The following is a 17631-nucleotide window of genomic DNA, read 5'->3' on the forward strand; positions in this document are numbered from 1 at the left end:
AGGAGGAGTACCAGGAGGTGGACAATATTCTGCTGCCGCAAAAGCTGCTAAATATGGTATTAAAGAAATAAGCCCAAAACACAAATATGACATATCAAGAGATATTCAGTAGTGTATAATTCTGACTTGAACTGCAGAATTTGAAATAATTTAAAATAAATGTTCAAATCACTTTATCGCACTTCTTTCTTAGTGTATAAGCTGCTCATTTATACTAATTTTCTTGTGTGTTAACTGAGAATAATTTTAAAATTGAGGAGCCATTTTTGTACAATTGTTCCAACTCACTCTTTTATCTCTAATTAGGTTTGCCAGGAGGAGCAGGACTAGGAACTGGAGGAGTACCTGGTGGTGTACCTGGAGGGGTTGGGGTTTCAGGTACTGCATATGCACATGTATGAAAAGACACTAGGACCACTATTATATTTACCATAAGGCAGCTTCCTACTGCAGGAACTTGGGATAGGTGGAAGGTGGTGTGGCCCAGTTGTAATTGGCCCTCTCAGCCTTTCTAATTCCGTTGTGGTGATACCAAAGCTTCAATAGCAATGTGGACTTTTGCTGCTTTAAAACAAAAAGACAAATAGAATTTACTAGATGTAACTCTGTTAGCATGTAAGAAATAGAACAATGGATGGTTTGCTATGGTAGCCTATATGGTGAATTACACATTCTTGATGTTAAAGTGAAGAAGACTGCTACTCGACGAGGACATAGAAAGTGTAGAAAAAACTGCGCTTGTTGTTGCCTTTTTCCTCAACAGCTTGCAAGCTCCTGCAGTTGAAAACAACCTGATGTCACTGTCACTACTGTTTATCTCAGAATTTATGCAAAATCATACTAAGTGTCATGATATATATATATATTGATGAGGGTATGTTTTTGTTTGTTTTTTTTTTGGCAGGATATCCAGGCGGTGTTAAACCACCAAAGCATGGTAAGGCGTAGCTTAAAACCGTTATAAAAAAGTTTGTTTTGTTGCACACGCTGTCCACCAGTAGGAGAAGATTTTGAGTGTAAATCATCCTTAAAATTTAGTAACATTTGGTGTCAAGATGTCAAGTCCTACAAGTCTATAGTAGTTTCAATGGAGAGTGAAAACTCAGGGATAGAACAGACATTAGTGTGAGCATTTTAAAAGGAGACAAGCTTTTGACAATGCTGTTTGTGTCATAAACTGGCATCAAACTGTTGAACTCTTGCAGGAGGCATTGCTGGAACAGGGGTTGTGCCAGGGGCAACCCCAGATACAGCGGTCGGTGTTGCTCCGAATGGTTCTGCTGTACCAGGTGGTCTAAGTGTTCCTGGAAAACCAGATAGAATAGTGTTCCTTATTTTCTTAAATGCACCTTTCTTTATATAAGTTTTTCATTGTGAGTGATGTTTTATTGTGTTTACAGCAAAGGATGTCGGTCTCGGTGGAACTGCTCGACCAGGTACACTGAAATATCAAAACCTGTTTCCAAAAACATTTACTGTACACACATTTACATTCATGTCTTTTTGCAGTAATTATACACAGGATATGGGTGGAAGATTTTACAGCTACAACCTACAGTACTGTAAAACAAGCAAACAACAATACGTTGAGAGCCTCAGCACATGCCATGCAGGAGGGCACAGGCAGCTAACCTGCACCGCCATCCATCCCACATGTTCTTCATCCATTCTCTGCCCACAAAGCTCACATGTTGATTGTTTTGCTAGTGCTGCCAGCTAATGACCATCTCTAGCTTACAGCCTCCCAGCTGTGGCAGTATCAAGGTCCATTTCACAGCTTCTGCCTTTTCTGACCTCTCTCATTCTGCGCCTGTTTCGAGCACAATGGATGAAACTGGAACCTGTTGTCTTTTTGGCAGGGCCCACGCCTATTACTGCATTTAGCAAGACCCCAGAGGTCCCACAGCCCAGTAAGATTTACTGTCTGCATAAAGCCTCTAACCATGAAGTGAAATACGTGGCATTAATTCTATATGGAAACAAACTGTAGTTGAGTTGTAATTCATTTGCCACTCTGATATAGTATGGGTCAGTCCACTCAGTATTTGTGAACGTGATTGCCTCTCACAAAAGAGACACTTCATTTGCCAGGTGTAGGATTTTGAATGATTACAGATTAAAATCTTAAAAGCAAAATTTGGTATACAAATACAAAAAAGATACCTAAATCTTAATAATCTGTAATTATTCAGTCGGATCATATAGAACTTATAAGACCAGATGTTACAGTACGAAACTTTTATTCTCAGGTTTATAGAGAGTTGTTCACCTTCTCAAATACTGTTTGGAAAGATTGTATGAATCTGTCTTTGGCATGCATTAGTTAGTTTACAAAGTAGAACTCTGCTTTTCTTTGGGACTGTAAGGACATTCAGTTACATCTTTCAGCATTATATGCACTCTGATGAGTGATTTTAGAAGTTTTTGCCAGACAAAATTTTTGAATGCAGGTGTCATGTAATGCTGGAAGAGAAGTTAATTTAACCTGTCTTGTCCCTCCAGTATTATGCCAATCATGGCCACAGTTTTCTCTTTTTCACAACATCACTCCTTTTCCTTTTACTAACAGCTTGTTCTGCTTGATGGATTTCTTTCATGAATATCATACGTAACAATGTCTGGAAAGTTTATTAATTCTCAAGTCATTCTGTGAATAGTCATAGATAAAGGTCATGTCATCTTGTCAAAATGCCATTTTGTTTGCCTTTAAGGTCTACAGAGCTTTGCTTTGACAGCATGCATGCTTGCACTCATCAGTTTGGGTTTTGTAGTGGGGGTTTACGTGATAGTTATGTAGTTTTAAGTTCTTAATGTCATTGCCATGGAAGTCAGATTATAATAATCTATTTTTTTCATTATGTATTCATGTAAACTGTGAAGTGGCTGCTATAGAATATCACCTTTCAGTAGATAGTTCTTTTGTATGCCTGCAGTCTTTATACAATTTTCTCTTTGTGTCCAAATTTGTTTTGTATTATCTTATTTCTTACAATTCCAAAATGCAGGTAATTCATGTAATGTTGTTCATGTATAATTTCATTAGTAATTGAAACTGTAGATTTCATTATTTTTAATGCAACTAATTCAAACAGACAAAATAATTTGAAAGACAAATAAACTAACTTTGCATTTTCATTCTTTTTTGCACTGCGTACTCTTATGGTGGCTGTTTGGAAAAAGGCGGTAGGTCAAAAATAAGTGCATGTCTTTGCAGTTATTTTATTTAACTCTGTGATATGTCTGAAGCAGTTTTCATGAACTTTTATTCTTGACTCTTTTTACAGTTGCTGGTGGAATTATTCAGCCGAGTGGTAAGTAATACAAGTAACATTGTAAATTACTGTAATTAATTAAAGTAAAGTCATTGTGGATAGTTTAACATGATGATGCTTTTTATTTATTTCACAGCTGGCACTAGTGTTGGTAAATATGTCACTCTTTTCATATTAAAACAATAAAAAAATACACAACAGAATGACTTTTATTCTGAGATTAGACATGACAAAACATTAAGTTGTGTATTTTATGTTTCAGGTGGAGCTGGTGTTGCAGCTCCCTCTGGTGGTAAGAACAGTTCTGTTTTTTCAGCATTGATTCTTTGCTGTTAATGAGTTTTCAAAATTCAGTTGGATTTGTATCAGATATTTAGTTCCATTTAACCATCATCTGTTCTCAGCGGATTTCTTAACCCATCTTTTAATAGACGCTCAGTGTTAACAGATGTAATCTTTGCTTGTGTTTTCAGTTGGTCCGACAGGCCAAGGTCAACCTAGTAAGTGTACAGTCTCTGTTTACATCTGTAGTCATCAGAATTGCTCAGAAGGCACTGCCTTTGCTGCACACTCCCAAATATGAAGGATAACAGACCAGGAAATCCGCTGACACACAATGATATTACACCCCACAATACTTGTGCCTTCCCTCTCAGTAGTTTTGTGTTTCCTCTCAGTAGTGTATCACAGTAGGCCACAGCTCATACTGTCATGACTACAGAGAGTCAAAGTCACCTGCAGCTGTGGCAGAAGCCAATGTTACGATTATATCTGTAACACATTGACTTTTATTGCTTGCTTACATGCAGCACTAGGCCATGAGGGGCTGCAGTGATAACTTTCTGGCTGAGGGTTGTATTAAAGTTGCTGCATTCCTGAACCCCCAAACAAACAAATCTGTCATGGAAGCACCACAGGTTCAAATGGTAGCAGCTGGACATATCCACAGCAGCACAGATTAAACCACAGCAGCAGCCAAATTCCGAGCAATAACCATATATTTGGCCCAGCTTCACCGTCACAGCCAGCAGCTGGATACTGTCACAGATCAGCCTTTTAAAATTAATAATTAGCAACAGAAACATAATTTAAAGTGTTGCATCATCACCTTCATCTTTCCACTCTTGCTGAGTTTGTTCCTAAAAAGGGAGTGTATGTAACTTGACTGGACCATTATGGTAACTGTTCATATGGGTCAGTAGGAGGGTAAAACATATCGTGAAGGAGTGCAAACATAGTCCTCAAAATATTTTTGCTGTGATCTTTAGGAGGCTCTGAAACTTTCATAGTTAAAAGGAAAGTCATGCAGAATGAACAAATGATCATAACTAATAAATTATTTTATGTCAAACAATATTTCTAGAGACAAATTGAACTTGTTTAGTTGTAGTTAGGTCTTGAATATGCACACTAGATGAAACCATCCTTTGGTGTTAGTATTGCATACGAATACTTTTTTCCCCTTCTGGCTTCTTGCACAATAATTATTTGTTCTCTTGACAAGCTCTACTGTTTTCTAACAGTTTTAATAGGTTTCTTTTTTGTGAGGATTTTGTCTTTGAGTCCATTTACCTTCATTTATTAACACATTTTACATTATAGAATGTTTGATAGTTCATGCATGAGTCTCTTTTCTTCTTTAGTTGCAACTGGAGTTCAACAGCCTGGAGGTAGGCCAATATTTATATTTTTATTGGTTTAAGCACATCATTAGCTATTACTTTAGTCTAAGGTGTGCTTTGTAACTAAAACTTAATGACAGTACAATACATCCATCTGGCCATTTGGTGGAGACAAAGACAAATACAACAGCTGCTGCCTTTGACTATAATAATTCTTAACACTGCTGTTTTTAGGTGTTGGTGTCGGCACAGGGGTCAAACCACCGAAACCATATGTACCAGGTAAAGATGAGCTAAATCTCTTTGCTGTAAAGCATGTGATATATGTGCATGATAATGTTTAATATGTTGCAACATAATATTCATCTATTAATCAATCTATGATCCTTTTGCTTGTGGTCTGCTATGCATCAGCCTCTCATCACATTAAGGTTTCTCATTCAAGTGCACACAGAATGAATCAGGTTGAATATTGTAGATTGACTATTTAGTGCTAAATTCAACAAAAATGCTTCAATTCCACACTGAATAATATTGTCAGAAATAAAAAAAGAGCAAAACTTCCATTATTTATGTGAACCATGTGGCAAAAAAGAGTTGTATATCTTTCAGATATGGTACAATGCAGTGTTTGCAAACATCTAGCCACATGTATGCATCTAGACGCATATCATTTCTACGTTTATTTATATAAAGAATTTTACTAATTATGTAATTGTATATTAAAAAGCACAATGTGGTGCAGTTAAAAGTTGCATGTTCATTTCAGCACTGGTGTTAAATTTGCTCGCTCGGAATCACAAGATCATTGCTGCAGCTGCTAGGTTTTCTCTGAAGTACAACACAGTACACACACATGCACACACAGCATGTTAACGCCATCAAGCTTTGACATTTTAAAATCAAAACATCCAAATGAAGTAATCAATACACGTTTTATGTTCCCATTCACTGTTGTAGATCCATTTTTCACACACAAGCTTTGTTTATCCAGACATGCAGATTCTGTCGAGACAGTTAATGACTGAACTTTGATCAATAAAACCACCAGTTTATGTTTAAGAAAACGCTGCATCAGACTTTTCTCAGCCCAGTTATGCCTTTAATAGGCTGAACAGTCATCAGTTTTGTGCATCTGCAGGTTTGCAGTTTTTGGATGTTTTTGCTATTCTGCACTTTTTGATTGTGCGATGGGACATGAGACCAAGTTGAAGGTGTTTTTCATGATTAAAATGGTTAAATATCTATTAGATTCCAATTCATTTCAGCTCAATTTAATATGCTTTGTCCAAATGAATTTTTATGTTAACAGTAGTGCCAAAGCATTGAGAGAGAGATATTTTTTCCTTACAATATGAGGAAAATTATATGCTAACAGATTGCAGTTAAAATAAAATCACAATAAGTATTTCATATTTACATATGTACAAAAATGGAAAAAATGAAGACTGATCATATGTAATTATGATGACAGTACCTCCTTTAATTGATAGATCAAGAAGTAGAATGCTTTTTATAGCTCCCCTTTTTTCTGAACTATAGAAATAGATGTTTTGAATTTATCTCAGCTTGCCCTTTAATAAGACGTCTAATCACTTATAATTCTTTTGACTGACAGCTGGATTTAGTAATCTGTGTATTTTCATAGTAATTAAAACTATTCTTACAATAAAACGTATCTGGTGAGGTTAATACCAGCATGCATAAGAATAGAAATTTTATTCCTCATTGTGTTGGAATTTTCTGTTGAATCTTCACTCCAACAGTCTTCAAACACTTCTTCTCCACAGGTGCTGGAGTTGGCGTCATTCCAGGCGGAGGCGGATATCCCTATGGTGGAACCTATGGAGGTAAGTTTCTCATATGTTCTTTTTAACATTTATAGATATGGTTTATGCAGCTGTAACTATTATCTTTATCCTCCCTGTGCTTCAGTGCCTTATGGTGCAGGTACTGGCCCTGGAGCTGGAGTCGGAACACTGCCTGGAGCGAAGCCTCTGAAGCCTCCAGGTACGTTTCTGCTTTAAACAAACCACGCCATCAGTTCTTCTGAAATATTTCTGTTTTCTGAGGAAGTTTCTACTTTTTTGCATGTGGCTCATGCATTGTTGTATTGTGCTTTGTTGTAGTTGTGGGTGGAGCAGGAGGTGGAGCAGGAATCCCACTGGCAGCAGGAGGTTATCAAGGTCAGAACTCACCTGTATTTGTTTCAACTTTTTCAGTTAACCACAAGAACAATAATTAATAGGAAAATAAGCATAAATGGTGCTCCATCCTACACTTTTCAAAGTTAAAAAATAGTTGTGAATGGTATTTTTTTTATTATGATTAGATTTTTATGATTATTATTGATATTTCCTGAATGAGCCAGTGCCCAGACAATTCTGTTGCTTTTCACTGCCTTCATGATCCAGGGGCATAGAGTCTATATTGAAAGAAAAGAGCCTGACAACACTAGTATGCAATCATGGAGGAAGTATCCAGATCCTTTTCTGAAGCAAATGTACCAATGTGACAATGTAAAAGTACTCCATTTCGAGAAAAGGTCCTGCATGAAGAATCACACTGAAGCAAAAGTACATAATACAAGTATTAGCAGCAAAATGTAGTTGAAGTATGAAAGTAAAAGTCCTCGTTTGGTCTCTCTGATGGATATATTACTGTATGTTACATCATTAGATGTTCAAGAGTGAAGCGTGGGAGTGTAATCAACAGGTTACTGTTGTAGCTGCTGGAGGTTGGAACTTCATATCCAGGTTTATATACAGTGACACCAGATTAATGCTAGGGCTCTTCACATGATTGTTAATAGTAGAGAAGACAGTTTGCCCTTTTTCTTAAATCCTTGCATTTCTGTGAAGCATTAGAACATTTAAACATCTTTTGAAACGAAAATGTGAGAAATTTTAAGACACAAATCCCCATTTGGTCAAGCTCATAAACTGAAATGTGATCCCTAACTCCAAGCTGCTTTTTAAAGGATTAAACAAAAGGGACAAAAAGAAACCACAAAGACTGGAAACCAATGTTATAATCTTTAACAATGTGTTGTATTTTAAAAGTTTATTGTAATATACATTAGGCAAAATATTCGTCTTAAAAGTAAATAAATGTGGTGGAGTAAAAAATACAATATTTCCCTCTAACATATAATGAAATGGAAGCATAAAGTTGCACAAAATTGAAGTAATTAAGTGAAATATCTCAAAATTGTACTTAAGTGCAGTACTTGAGTAAATGTACTTATTTACGTTCCAACATTAAGACACAATGTTCCGCCAACTTTCAAAAACAACTACGTCATTCTGCCCAGCGCTCAAAGTGACAGTTGGTCAGGAGATGCCATCACATCGCTTTTCCTGTGCAGGAAGCTGGCCAGCATGCTGATAAGTCTCTTATGGGTCAAAGCGAATCAGGAATGAGAAGCTGCCTTTGATGAAGGAAATCAACTGATGTTTCAGTGGAGGCATTATTCACAGAGTTTCTAGTCTTCATTTTTTTTATAATTCTGTGCAGGACAGCTGCAAGTACAAGTTAGAGGCTCTTTTCCCTGTTGTTGCAGGTGGGCTGACGTATCCCTCTGCAGTTGGACTGGGAGGTGCTGGTGGTGGAGCTAAACCACCCAAACCAGGTGTACCAGGTCTGTTACTCTCATAGCACATTGAAGAACACAATAAATGTCTCATTGGCTTCAGTCCTGTTCTTCCAGCTAATCCCCTTTGGTAACACTGACATAATAGTTAATAATAGTGATGTGTGTAGCTTCTAGTCACTTTGTACAGCTTCTGTTGTTTGGAAGAACATTTGACTGGGGCAGATATTGACAATCATTGTATATGAAGATCCAAACTAGATTTTAGACTTTATGACATAGAGGAAAGTTTTGAGTTTTCTCTACATTTAGATTCATGGTTGTGCTGTTTCCATAGAGGTGCAGTAAAAATGTGACAGAAACAAAAAATGCATAGAAACTGTTTTGGTTTCAGGGGGTTATTTAGGGTCATTATGAAATCTACTTATTTAGCCAAAACTTTTTCAAAATACAGCTCCATCAAAGGCAGTAATCCCTGTAGTGTTTCTGTACCGTTAGGAGTTTGTAAATGGAGCAAGTCAAGAAATACATCATTTCCCGCTGGAGACTGATTGTTGTTAGTTTGTAGAACATCGCAGTGTTTGTAGATAACACAAGCCCCCAGAGAGTCATGCCCTGAAATAGCAAAAACTCTTCCAGGGGAAATTTGGATGAGGTTGTTACTGTGCTTGTACCCATAGAAACATAAAGCTTCATAAAGCTTGTATATCACAATAACAGAAACATTCTCATGGCATTTTTATTGGCTTTTAATTTGAACAGGCTACGGCAATCTTGGAGGCGGAGGTGGCTATCAGCCAGGTGAGAATCTCACCATTCCTGTTAATATATTCTGCTCAGTTTCCCTGTTTTGCTCACAAAAGACGCTCCTTCCATGTTCTTAGTAGGAACAAGGCAGTTGTATAGCATTGTGCACATTTCGCTCTAGCAGACCACAACCAAATTTACTCGTGCTGTGTGGCTTTTGGTCCTGCCTTTCCTCCTCCTCCTCTGCCCACCAGTGATGGATGAGTGTAATCATACAGCAACAGCCGACACTTCGGCCTCCTCTCACTTTCTCGCAAATACTGTACAAGCTAGTCAATAGAGTCATGGTCGTGATCCTTCTCCCAGAGGCCAGAGGCTTATCCGTCTGTGTGAAACACTACTACAGATGGTTTAACATCTTTCGTTAAGCAGCACAGTTTTTCCAGCAGAAGGATTTGCCAAATTAAGAATTGTGATTATGAGAAGTAGGTCACGTTGTCATATTCTCTGTATGTAACCCTCTATTTACTGTATGTAATCTATTCACGGTAAGTATTCCTTTATTCGCTGTATGTATGCCACTTCTGACTAGGTTGTCTATTTGTAATTTACATGCAGGACTTGATGAGGCCTGATAAAATTTAATCTAGCTACAACTCCCAACAACATAAATCGTTCTATTCAGTGATCCTGCTCATGTTGTCAAATTACACACTTTGCTTCAATGAATTTCTGAATCTCCATTGTAACTGCTTTTACAATTTCCAGGTGCGGTTCCTGTGGCTCCTGGTTATAGAGGCGGATTCCCCCAACAGTACTACCCAGGTAAAGAACTGCTCTCTGTGTGCACTCATGTAAGTGTTTCAACTCTTACTGGCTTAAAAGGATTTTGTCGGATTTCCCAGGCTGATGAGTCTGTGACAGACTTTATGTATATTTGTGTTGGCAATGAACAGTTCTGTGTCGAGATGTTTGAGGTGGGCTGGTTGTGTCATAAATCAGTGCGGGCAGCCTAACCGCTAACAAAATTAAACCATTTATCTTTAGAGGGTGGACACAAAGGAAAAGGACAGCAGTGTTATCGTGTATGTGTGTTTATGTGTGTGTGTGTGTGTGTGTGTTGTGAGGACCTACATCTGTTTATGCAGTCACATTTTGGGGACCTGTATTCCTTATGGGGACAAAATTCAAGTCCTCATAACCTAAAATTTAAAGGACATGTTTCAAAATTAGCTCAAGGTTAGCATTAGGGATGCAGTAGCTGCTGTTAGAGTTAGATTAGCGTTAGTTTCATGTACTGTTAGTCAACGTAATCTAATCCTCTAAAGCCATGAAGCACGGCTCTGTGTGTGAGCATGTGTGTGTAGCTACATAAGACAGGAGACATATGCACAGGAGACAAGAGGAAAAAACAATCAAAAGTAGGGAGTACTGCTTCATAAGAGTGGTGTATTCATTTCTGCTTGGCTTAATAACCCTCTGAACCCCAAGCAGTTTCTGGAAATTTTTGCTCCGGTCACGTTGTCATTCACCACGGGCTCATTTTTCACTGCAACACAAAGTCCTTCACCTCTATGGAAACAGTACAACTATGGCTAGAAGTAGAGAGAACTCCAAAATGTCTTCTGTGAAGTATGACACAGTTATATTGCCATTAATCATAACAACATGCACAACATTTTGTGTACATGTTTCAATACTTGCCTCTTCTCTGTCCTGTGTAAACACAGCCTGCAGTTCACCTGAAAATTCTCAGATTCTTTGTCACAGCTGAACCACTCATGCCACTCATAACAGCTTCTGGCTTTGATAAATGGTTTAGATTGGATCACTGTTTTAAAGGAAAACATGCCATTCAAACCTACTGGCAGGTTTTGGGGTTCAGAGGTTTAAAAGGTTTTCAAATAACTGAGCGAACAATCATAATTTGTCCCAACGTTAGCCAAAGTAAGTTTGTTGGTATCCAAACCTGCCTCCACCTACAAAAAGATTTGGCACATGGATAATTCTTTAACTTTTCGTCCTTGTTTTTGGATCAGGAGGCCGATTAATGCCATACTGCCACCAGCCAGGTAACATAGCTGAACGGAGAAAAGGACAGACAAACTGTCGCTTTAACTTCAGAGCATAAAGAGAAGGAGAGGGGAGCTGCTGCAGAATGACAGGATGTTTTACCTTCCCTATTCGCTAACATTCATCTCATTCAGTGAAGGATGAGGAAACCACATTTGGAAAATATTAGTAAATGACTCACTGGCCCTGCAGTTTTGACACATCACTGACTCCTCCCTCTCTGCTTCCCTTTATGCTGGTCACTTTTACTGAAACACAACTCCAGCTTTTTCACACTTCCACTTGGCAGGTGTCTTAATATAATTTTAGTGGTTAACAAAGAGTAAAGAGATCTGCTAAATCCTCCTATCCAACACCAATAAATCTTAGATTAAACTTGAAAAGCCCTACATTTTTGTGGTAATATGATTAGATTTGTTCATGAATGCAGACAAAAATTCAGCTTTTCTCAAATATTTCTTCAAGGGGGCTTTTCAATTTTAACTTGAAATCATTTCTGTCTGATTTCTCACACTCAACTTGTCAACACACAGGAGGCTGACTTATTTTTCATTTCTGTGCTTGTAATTATGAGAGTGATTGTTTGGATTACTTTAGAAAATGCGTTAAAATACAATACTACATTTGCATTGTAACCTATTTGCAAAACCAGTTTTGAACAGAGCAGTCTGTCACATCTCATTACTAAAATTCTTGCAGCTTTAAGTGTCAGTATCTACAAATCTTTTACTAAAATCATGAGTCTGTGTGGTTTACATGCCAAATACAGACAGGAGAACACTATTATCTGTGTAAAATCTGGCATCTTAAATACACTGAGAGTATTTCTGGATCAGACAGCTCAGCACCAGATTTAAGTACCTCCCACGTGATCTTCTCTAATGTCAACAGTTTTGTTCTTACCACATCCTGGCCAGGAGAAATACATCAACCCCTGTGAAAGACCCAAAGTGGTTTTATCTTAGCATTAGTCTGTTGGCATCAACTCATCATGTCTTTGTGTTTGTCTTTGACTTTGTCTAGGTGGATATGTACCGGCCCCACTGACTCCTCAGCAAGGTACCAAATATCCACTAACATTACTTGTCACATCCAAAAAAAACAGCACAAGATGAACGCACTGTTTCAGCGAGCAAGTGTCCCCTTTGATTATTATCCAGTTTCTCTCTCACAAATTCTGCTCTTTGGCAGATTATTTGGATGAGTTTGGAAGGGTGTGTGCTTATCAGTGCAGATGGCACAGCCTGTGTGCTGGACGCATGATAATCTGCATTTTCCTGATCATGGATATAACTGCTGATGGGATAATTTCATGGAAAGCACATCCGATTTCAGAGGCTGTAGTATTATTGGTTTAATCTCTCACAGTATCTTAGGTATCGACATCTTTAAAGGGCACCTGCATGAATTTCTGAATGAGGTTTTTATATTCACCTCATGCCGTTGACCCATTCACATGACAAATGGAATTTTTCTACCCTAATTTTTGACAAATTATCCAAACACAAGGTCTACTCACTAGTCTTCTCCAGAGCTGTACCTTATTTGTTGTTGAAGACTGAGGAGTGTTTGGGGCTGATATACAGTACAACACACTGCTTATGATTTTTTTTAAAGGCTGATATTCTCCTTTAAGTCTGTGTGACTGCCACATGCACACAGTGATCGAGGGAAGCATGTTGGTTGGCTGGTAATTTTGACCTTGAGGTGCTATTTTGATATCACTTAATCAATGGATAACTATCATGATGCATCAGTATACACACCTGGTTCTTTAAACACAGTATGTTTTTGGTATCTTAACATATCTTGTGATTAGATACACTTCCTATTTAGTATATCAGCTGCATTTCCATACATCACTGACCTTATCAGCAGTATTGAACATCCACTTACACTGTGTGAACTGTTCTGTAGCTGCCACCTCCACCAGTAAATCCATCTGTAATTTTATTTCCAGCTCCTGTGTTTGGTTCAATAGAGGTGAACATCAATAGGTCTCCTGTCTCTACTTGCTAACAGCTCTGTTGGGAGATGCTTGTTGTGTTGCTGAATGTCAACAAAATCTTCAATCAGCCATGCAGGGAGGGAAAGCAAAAAGTCATTAAACATTATTGCACCTGAGCAACATTTTGACTAAAGGAGATAAATCATATAGCCTTTATTCATTTCAATATGCTGAATATTGTTCCTGATTACATATTAATATCTTTTCGCTGCAAAAACTCAAAACAAAAGCTAATCTAAATTGCAGTCAAGTAGAAAATCAGATATACAAATGTATGCTCAGAGAATAGAAGAAAAAGAGTCAGCACAGTGTTAAAACCCTGAATGATATTATCAGTAAAACGATGACTTTGTTATCTAAGAAACAAAGGGTTGCTGCACCTTGACAAATTTATCAGGTCAAATCTGTAAGCAGATTTTAATCCTCTCTGATTTTAAGAATAGTAATAAATCTCTGATGCGGAGGGGCATCCTGTGTCCAGTAAATTAATCCTCTGGCTAAAAAACAAAGGCCACACAATGCATCTGTGTTTTGTAAAGAAAGTCAGCCTTCAGGCTGGACACCAAACTGTACCGTGATAAAACCATATTGTTTGCTTCTTCTGTTTTGCAGCCAAGGCAGCAAAGTATGGTCCACTGCAGGGCTTCCTTGGCGGTGTAGGAGGAGGAGGAGGGGGAGGGGTCTACAGAGGTAAAAGAGCTGCACACACTCACCTTTCACAAAGCGAGTTTGAGCTTATATGTTGCACAGAATCCTGCTACAGCAATGCATTACTGAGATGAATCACCAAAATCCAAGTAGTTTGAGTGTAAAGTGCTGTAGTTTAAGGACTAACAAGGCACATGTGTCACCTTATTACTGCTAATGAGAGACTCAACCAAAGTCCTTAGAGGTAAGTCTTGAAACTTGGCAATCACATTGGTAATGCAGTTATTTCAGATTAATAAGAGATGGTTTCTATCTAAATGAATGAGAACAGAGCCATAACTACAATTTTATTGGTCACTGGGACTAAAACACAGAATCACCAGTCAAATGTGATAAAAAAAAATGCTTTAAAATGTTGGTGTCATTGCCCCTAAACAAAGGTTTAAAAAATGCTTGAGTCAGTGCAACAACACAGTTGGCTAATTGTTTTCCGGTTTGGCTGTTTTGGGGGCAGGCGTGGGACATATATCGTACAATCTATCTTTGGTGTTGCAGTTTACTTTCATAGATTTCTATTTATAAGTGGTTAAGTGGCGATTCTGTCCATTACAACATCTCTGATTAGGCTGTTTTTGTGTTGCTGCAGGTGGCGTTGCAGGATGCCAGGGCAAATTCTGTGGGAGGAGGAAGTAGAGGATCTCTTGAGATCCAGTGACCTCAAGAAACCATGGTGCTACTGCATGATCTAGAATGTACATTTTATATGCAAACAAAGCCCCATTAGACAACCTGTAAAGATGTTTGTATTTTACTTACTTGACTTCAGTGTCTGTTTTTATAGAAACCCACCGACCCAGAATTTTGTACACGTTCTGATGTGACGTATGTTACTGATAGTGCCTTTACTCATTCATGTGTTAATCAGCTTTAACTATCTGTACTGCACCTGCCTACTTAAAATACAAAGAGTGTGTTTGAGTCATCACGTGTTGCTGTGTGTGTGTGTGTGTGTGTGTGTGTGTGTGTGTGTGTGTGTGTGTGTGCATGCGTGTTCTTTGGACATATGGTTGTACTGTTGTGCGAAAGACTGTCTGAACCATCAGCTGCCAATGTGACCTACGAATGATTTTAGTTTTAATCCTAAAGCAAGGTGAATCTGTCTCACCTGGCTGTGCAGAGCTCGTCGCCTCTCTGACATGTCACAGGAGTTGGGTTGGTCGTCCAAAAAAAATGATAAAATCTGGCCAATCTCAGTGTCGCTTCTGGCTCCCCGTTTTCTCTGCTGCTATTTTTAGGCCTGCTGGGTATAAAGCAGCGGGAATTGGGGCTTCGGCCAACCCATCTGCTCTCAGCAACTTTGCTGAATCTCGTTGCTGCGCAGTTCAGTTTTCTCAGCGTTTTTAATGACGGCAAATATTTTCTGCTCTTTATAGAATGGTGTGCTGAAGGCAATCAAAAAGGAATGGAAAAGCAGCGTAGCCTTTTAGTTTCAAGCAGATTAAAACATCATTCAGATACTACTCTGGCATGTACATTGTGTATGTTTGAATGTTTAATTATGTGTCCTCATGTCTGGGATAGATAGAGTGCCTTAGTCTGCTTTAAATGTTTAGCCTCATTTACATTTATGTAACTTGTCATTACCTGATTACTCACCATGCTTTGACTCATAGCTTTATTGTTACCAGAAATGTGTGAACATGAAACAAGAACAATCCTTTTGCTTTTGCATTTATTCACTGTTATTAATTGTAATACGGATTAATACTTTGTTGAACGGGAGGGCCTTTGTGTGTTTATGTGAGGCATAAAATCCTGTTGTTCTTTATTTACTTGAGCTGCTTTTAAAAAGGCTTTACTGACCAAAGGTTCATGAGCGCTGTTGCCAAGTGACCCCATCTCTTTCTGTAACTGTGTACTGTATTTTGTACTAATTTGAAGTTAGCTGGCTTCAGTTCCTTCACTCGGTGCTGTGTAAGAACTGTCTTTGAGCCTCGCTGGGTCAGACCTTGTCTTATGTGACGTGGGATATTCTTCATCTTTATTTAAAACTGTTTTTATAAGGAGGAACAGTGTGGTTTTGCACTTTTTATATGTCCACGACACACATGTGACTTGTTCCCGGATATCCCGGCATTTTATTTGCTTTCAACAAATAACAAAATAAAATGTGTTAAAAGAATGTGCGTCTTCCTAGTTGTTATTTCTCGTAGTTCATAAAGCAGCAGATTTTTCTGAGAATTGATCAAAACCATCTGACTGAGGGTTTGCTGTAGGATCAGTTCCTGGTGTTCAAGTCCTCCCTACTTGAGCCTTTGGCTACAGTTCAGTTCTGTTCCACAGAGCGAAATGAATCAGGGATTATCAGATTCAGTGTATTTTAAAATCAGAGTGTGTGTGTGTGTGACTTCTTTGCTGTAATGAAAACAAACCTCAGATTAAGGGCAGACATTTTGCCAGAGTCTCTATGTGGTGACTATAGACTCACTTCTTATTGTTCCAGCTGGAAATAATGAACTCATGCTGCTGTTCTCTCATGATCTCCTGGGAGAACCACTGACCCATGATCCACATCCTTTAAAAGTAGCTTACACAGTTGTTCCATCAGCTTTGGTCTTATAATGTCCCACTTCAAAAATACCACAGTACTGATGTGAAACTGTAGATAAAATGCTGTGATGCACACAAAAATGCGAATACATTTCTTTATTGAAGGAATAGTTTCACTCAGAGGAGCACGTCCATCATGTCCTGAACATTCCTGGAACAGATCCTGTTTCCTGTAACTGTGTGTTTCCATTAGGTGCTGATTTCAATGTACTTCGACTGCACTCAGCTGCTGATTTGCACACTCAAATTCTTGCAGACTTTGTTCCCCTGCTTTACACTTCAGCTACTTCCAGATTTTACACTTCACAAACTTTTGTTGGTTTTAGTGGAGACACTACAGGTGAACAGGAAAAACCATTATTAGTTATCAACATAAAACTTCCCCAGGTGGCTGTTGATGATAGGACTGTTTAAATATGCAAATGAAGTATTATATAACAAATCCCCCTATTTGCAAAAAATTCCATTACACAAAATCCAACACTATATTAAACCAGCTAGTTTTTGTTTATTTTATGTCTATTTCTTTGTTTTTCTATATGTTTTGATATAATACTGTTGAATATTTTCACAGTGGGGATTTTGGAAGTTTCTTCATGTCGCTTGTCACACAAAAAATACTGTCAACAGCCAGAAAAGAACATGTTTGTAGAAATAAAAGAGTCAATAAGATAAATCATAAATGATCCTACGCCTCAATGAAAGTCTTCAGAATATAGATATGAATAAAACTGTAATGTTTGGTGAATATAAGTCCTACTGAGGTGGAGATTAATGAGTCAGAACTAAGAGAAAAAAAAATAGTATTTTGAGGATACTGCCAGTACAGATATGAATAGTAAAATTTAATATTTATTTATTTTTCTTGAAACAATGACTTACAGTTAAAAAAAAATCAAATTAAACACTTTAAAACTTGGTTGATCACTTGCATGGGACAATTTGATATCTCAATGTCTCATTTGGTATTATCCCATATGTACATTATGTCATACGTCAGATATGCACTAATTTCCATTAATCTACAACTGACAAAATTTTGTCAAATATACTTAGAAA

At 37.9% G+C, this 17631-nt stretch overlaps 1 protein-coding gene across 4 annotated transcripts in view; it reads left to right on the forward strand.

The window, feature by feature from the left end:
• The window catches only part of elna (elastin a), a 53805-nt gene extending 37661 nt beyond the window's left edge, over positions 1-16144 (forward strand). For 3 of the 4 annotated variants that reach the window (XM_008276342.1, XM_008276344.1, XM_008276343.1), the window contains exons 27-47: positions 6-56; positions 307-378; positions 905-937; positions 1206-1289; positions 1401-1436; positions 3181-3183; positions 3285-3311; positions 3409-3423; positions 3535-3564; positions 3746-3772; positions 4916-4942; positions 5129-5176; positions 6685-6744; positions 6830-6904; positions 7024-7080; positions 8457-8534; positions 9249-9287; positions 10002-10058; positions 12330-12365; positions 13927-14004; positions 14609-16144. In XM_008276342.1, the coding sequence (XP_008274564.1) occupies positions 6-56; positions 307-378; positions 905-937; positions 1206-1289; positions 1401-1436; positions 3181-3183; positions 3285-3311; positions 3409-3423; positions 3535-3564; positions 3746-3772; positions 4916-4942; positions 5129-5176; positions 6685-6744; positions 6830-6904; positions 7024-7080; positions 8457-8534; positions 9249-9287; positions 10002-10058; positions 12330-12365; positions 13927-14004; positions 14609-14655 (980 nt within the window). In that variant the 3' untranslated portion in view covers positions 14656-16144. The remainder of the gene's footprint in view (positions 1-5; positions 57-306; positions 379-904; positions 938-1205; positions 1290-1400; positions 1437-3180; positions 3184-3284; positions 3312-3408; positions 3424-3534; positions 3565-3745; positions 3773-4915; positions 4943-5128; positions 5177-6684; positions 6745-6829; positions 6905-7023; positions 7081-8456; positions 8535-9248; positions 9288-10001; positions 10059-12329; positions 12366-13926; positions 14005-14608) is intronic. The other variant, XM_008276345.1, reaches the window with a different exon arrangement.
• The last annotated feature ends 1487 nt before the right edge of the window (positions 16145-17631 follow it).

Source organism: Stegastes partitus, unplaced genomic scaffold (assembly GCF_000690725.1).
Source record: "Stegastes partitus isolate 25-593 unplaced genomic scaffold, Stegastes_partitus-1.0.2 Scaffold69, whole genome shotgun sequence".
NCBI classification, from domain to species: Eukaryota; Metazoa; Chordata; class Actinopteri; family Pomacentridae; genus Stegastes; species Stegastes partitus.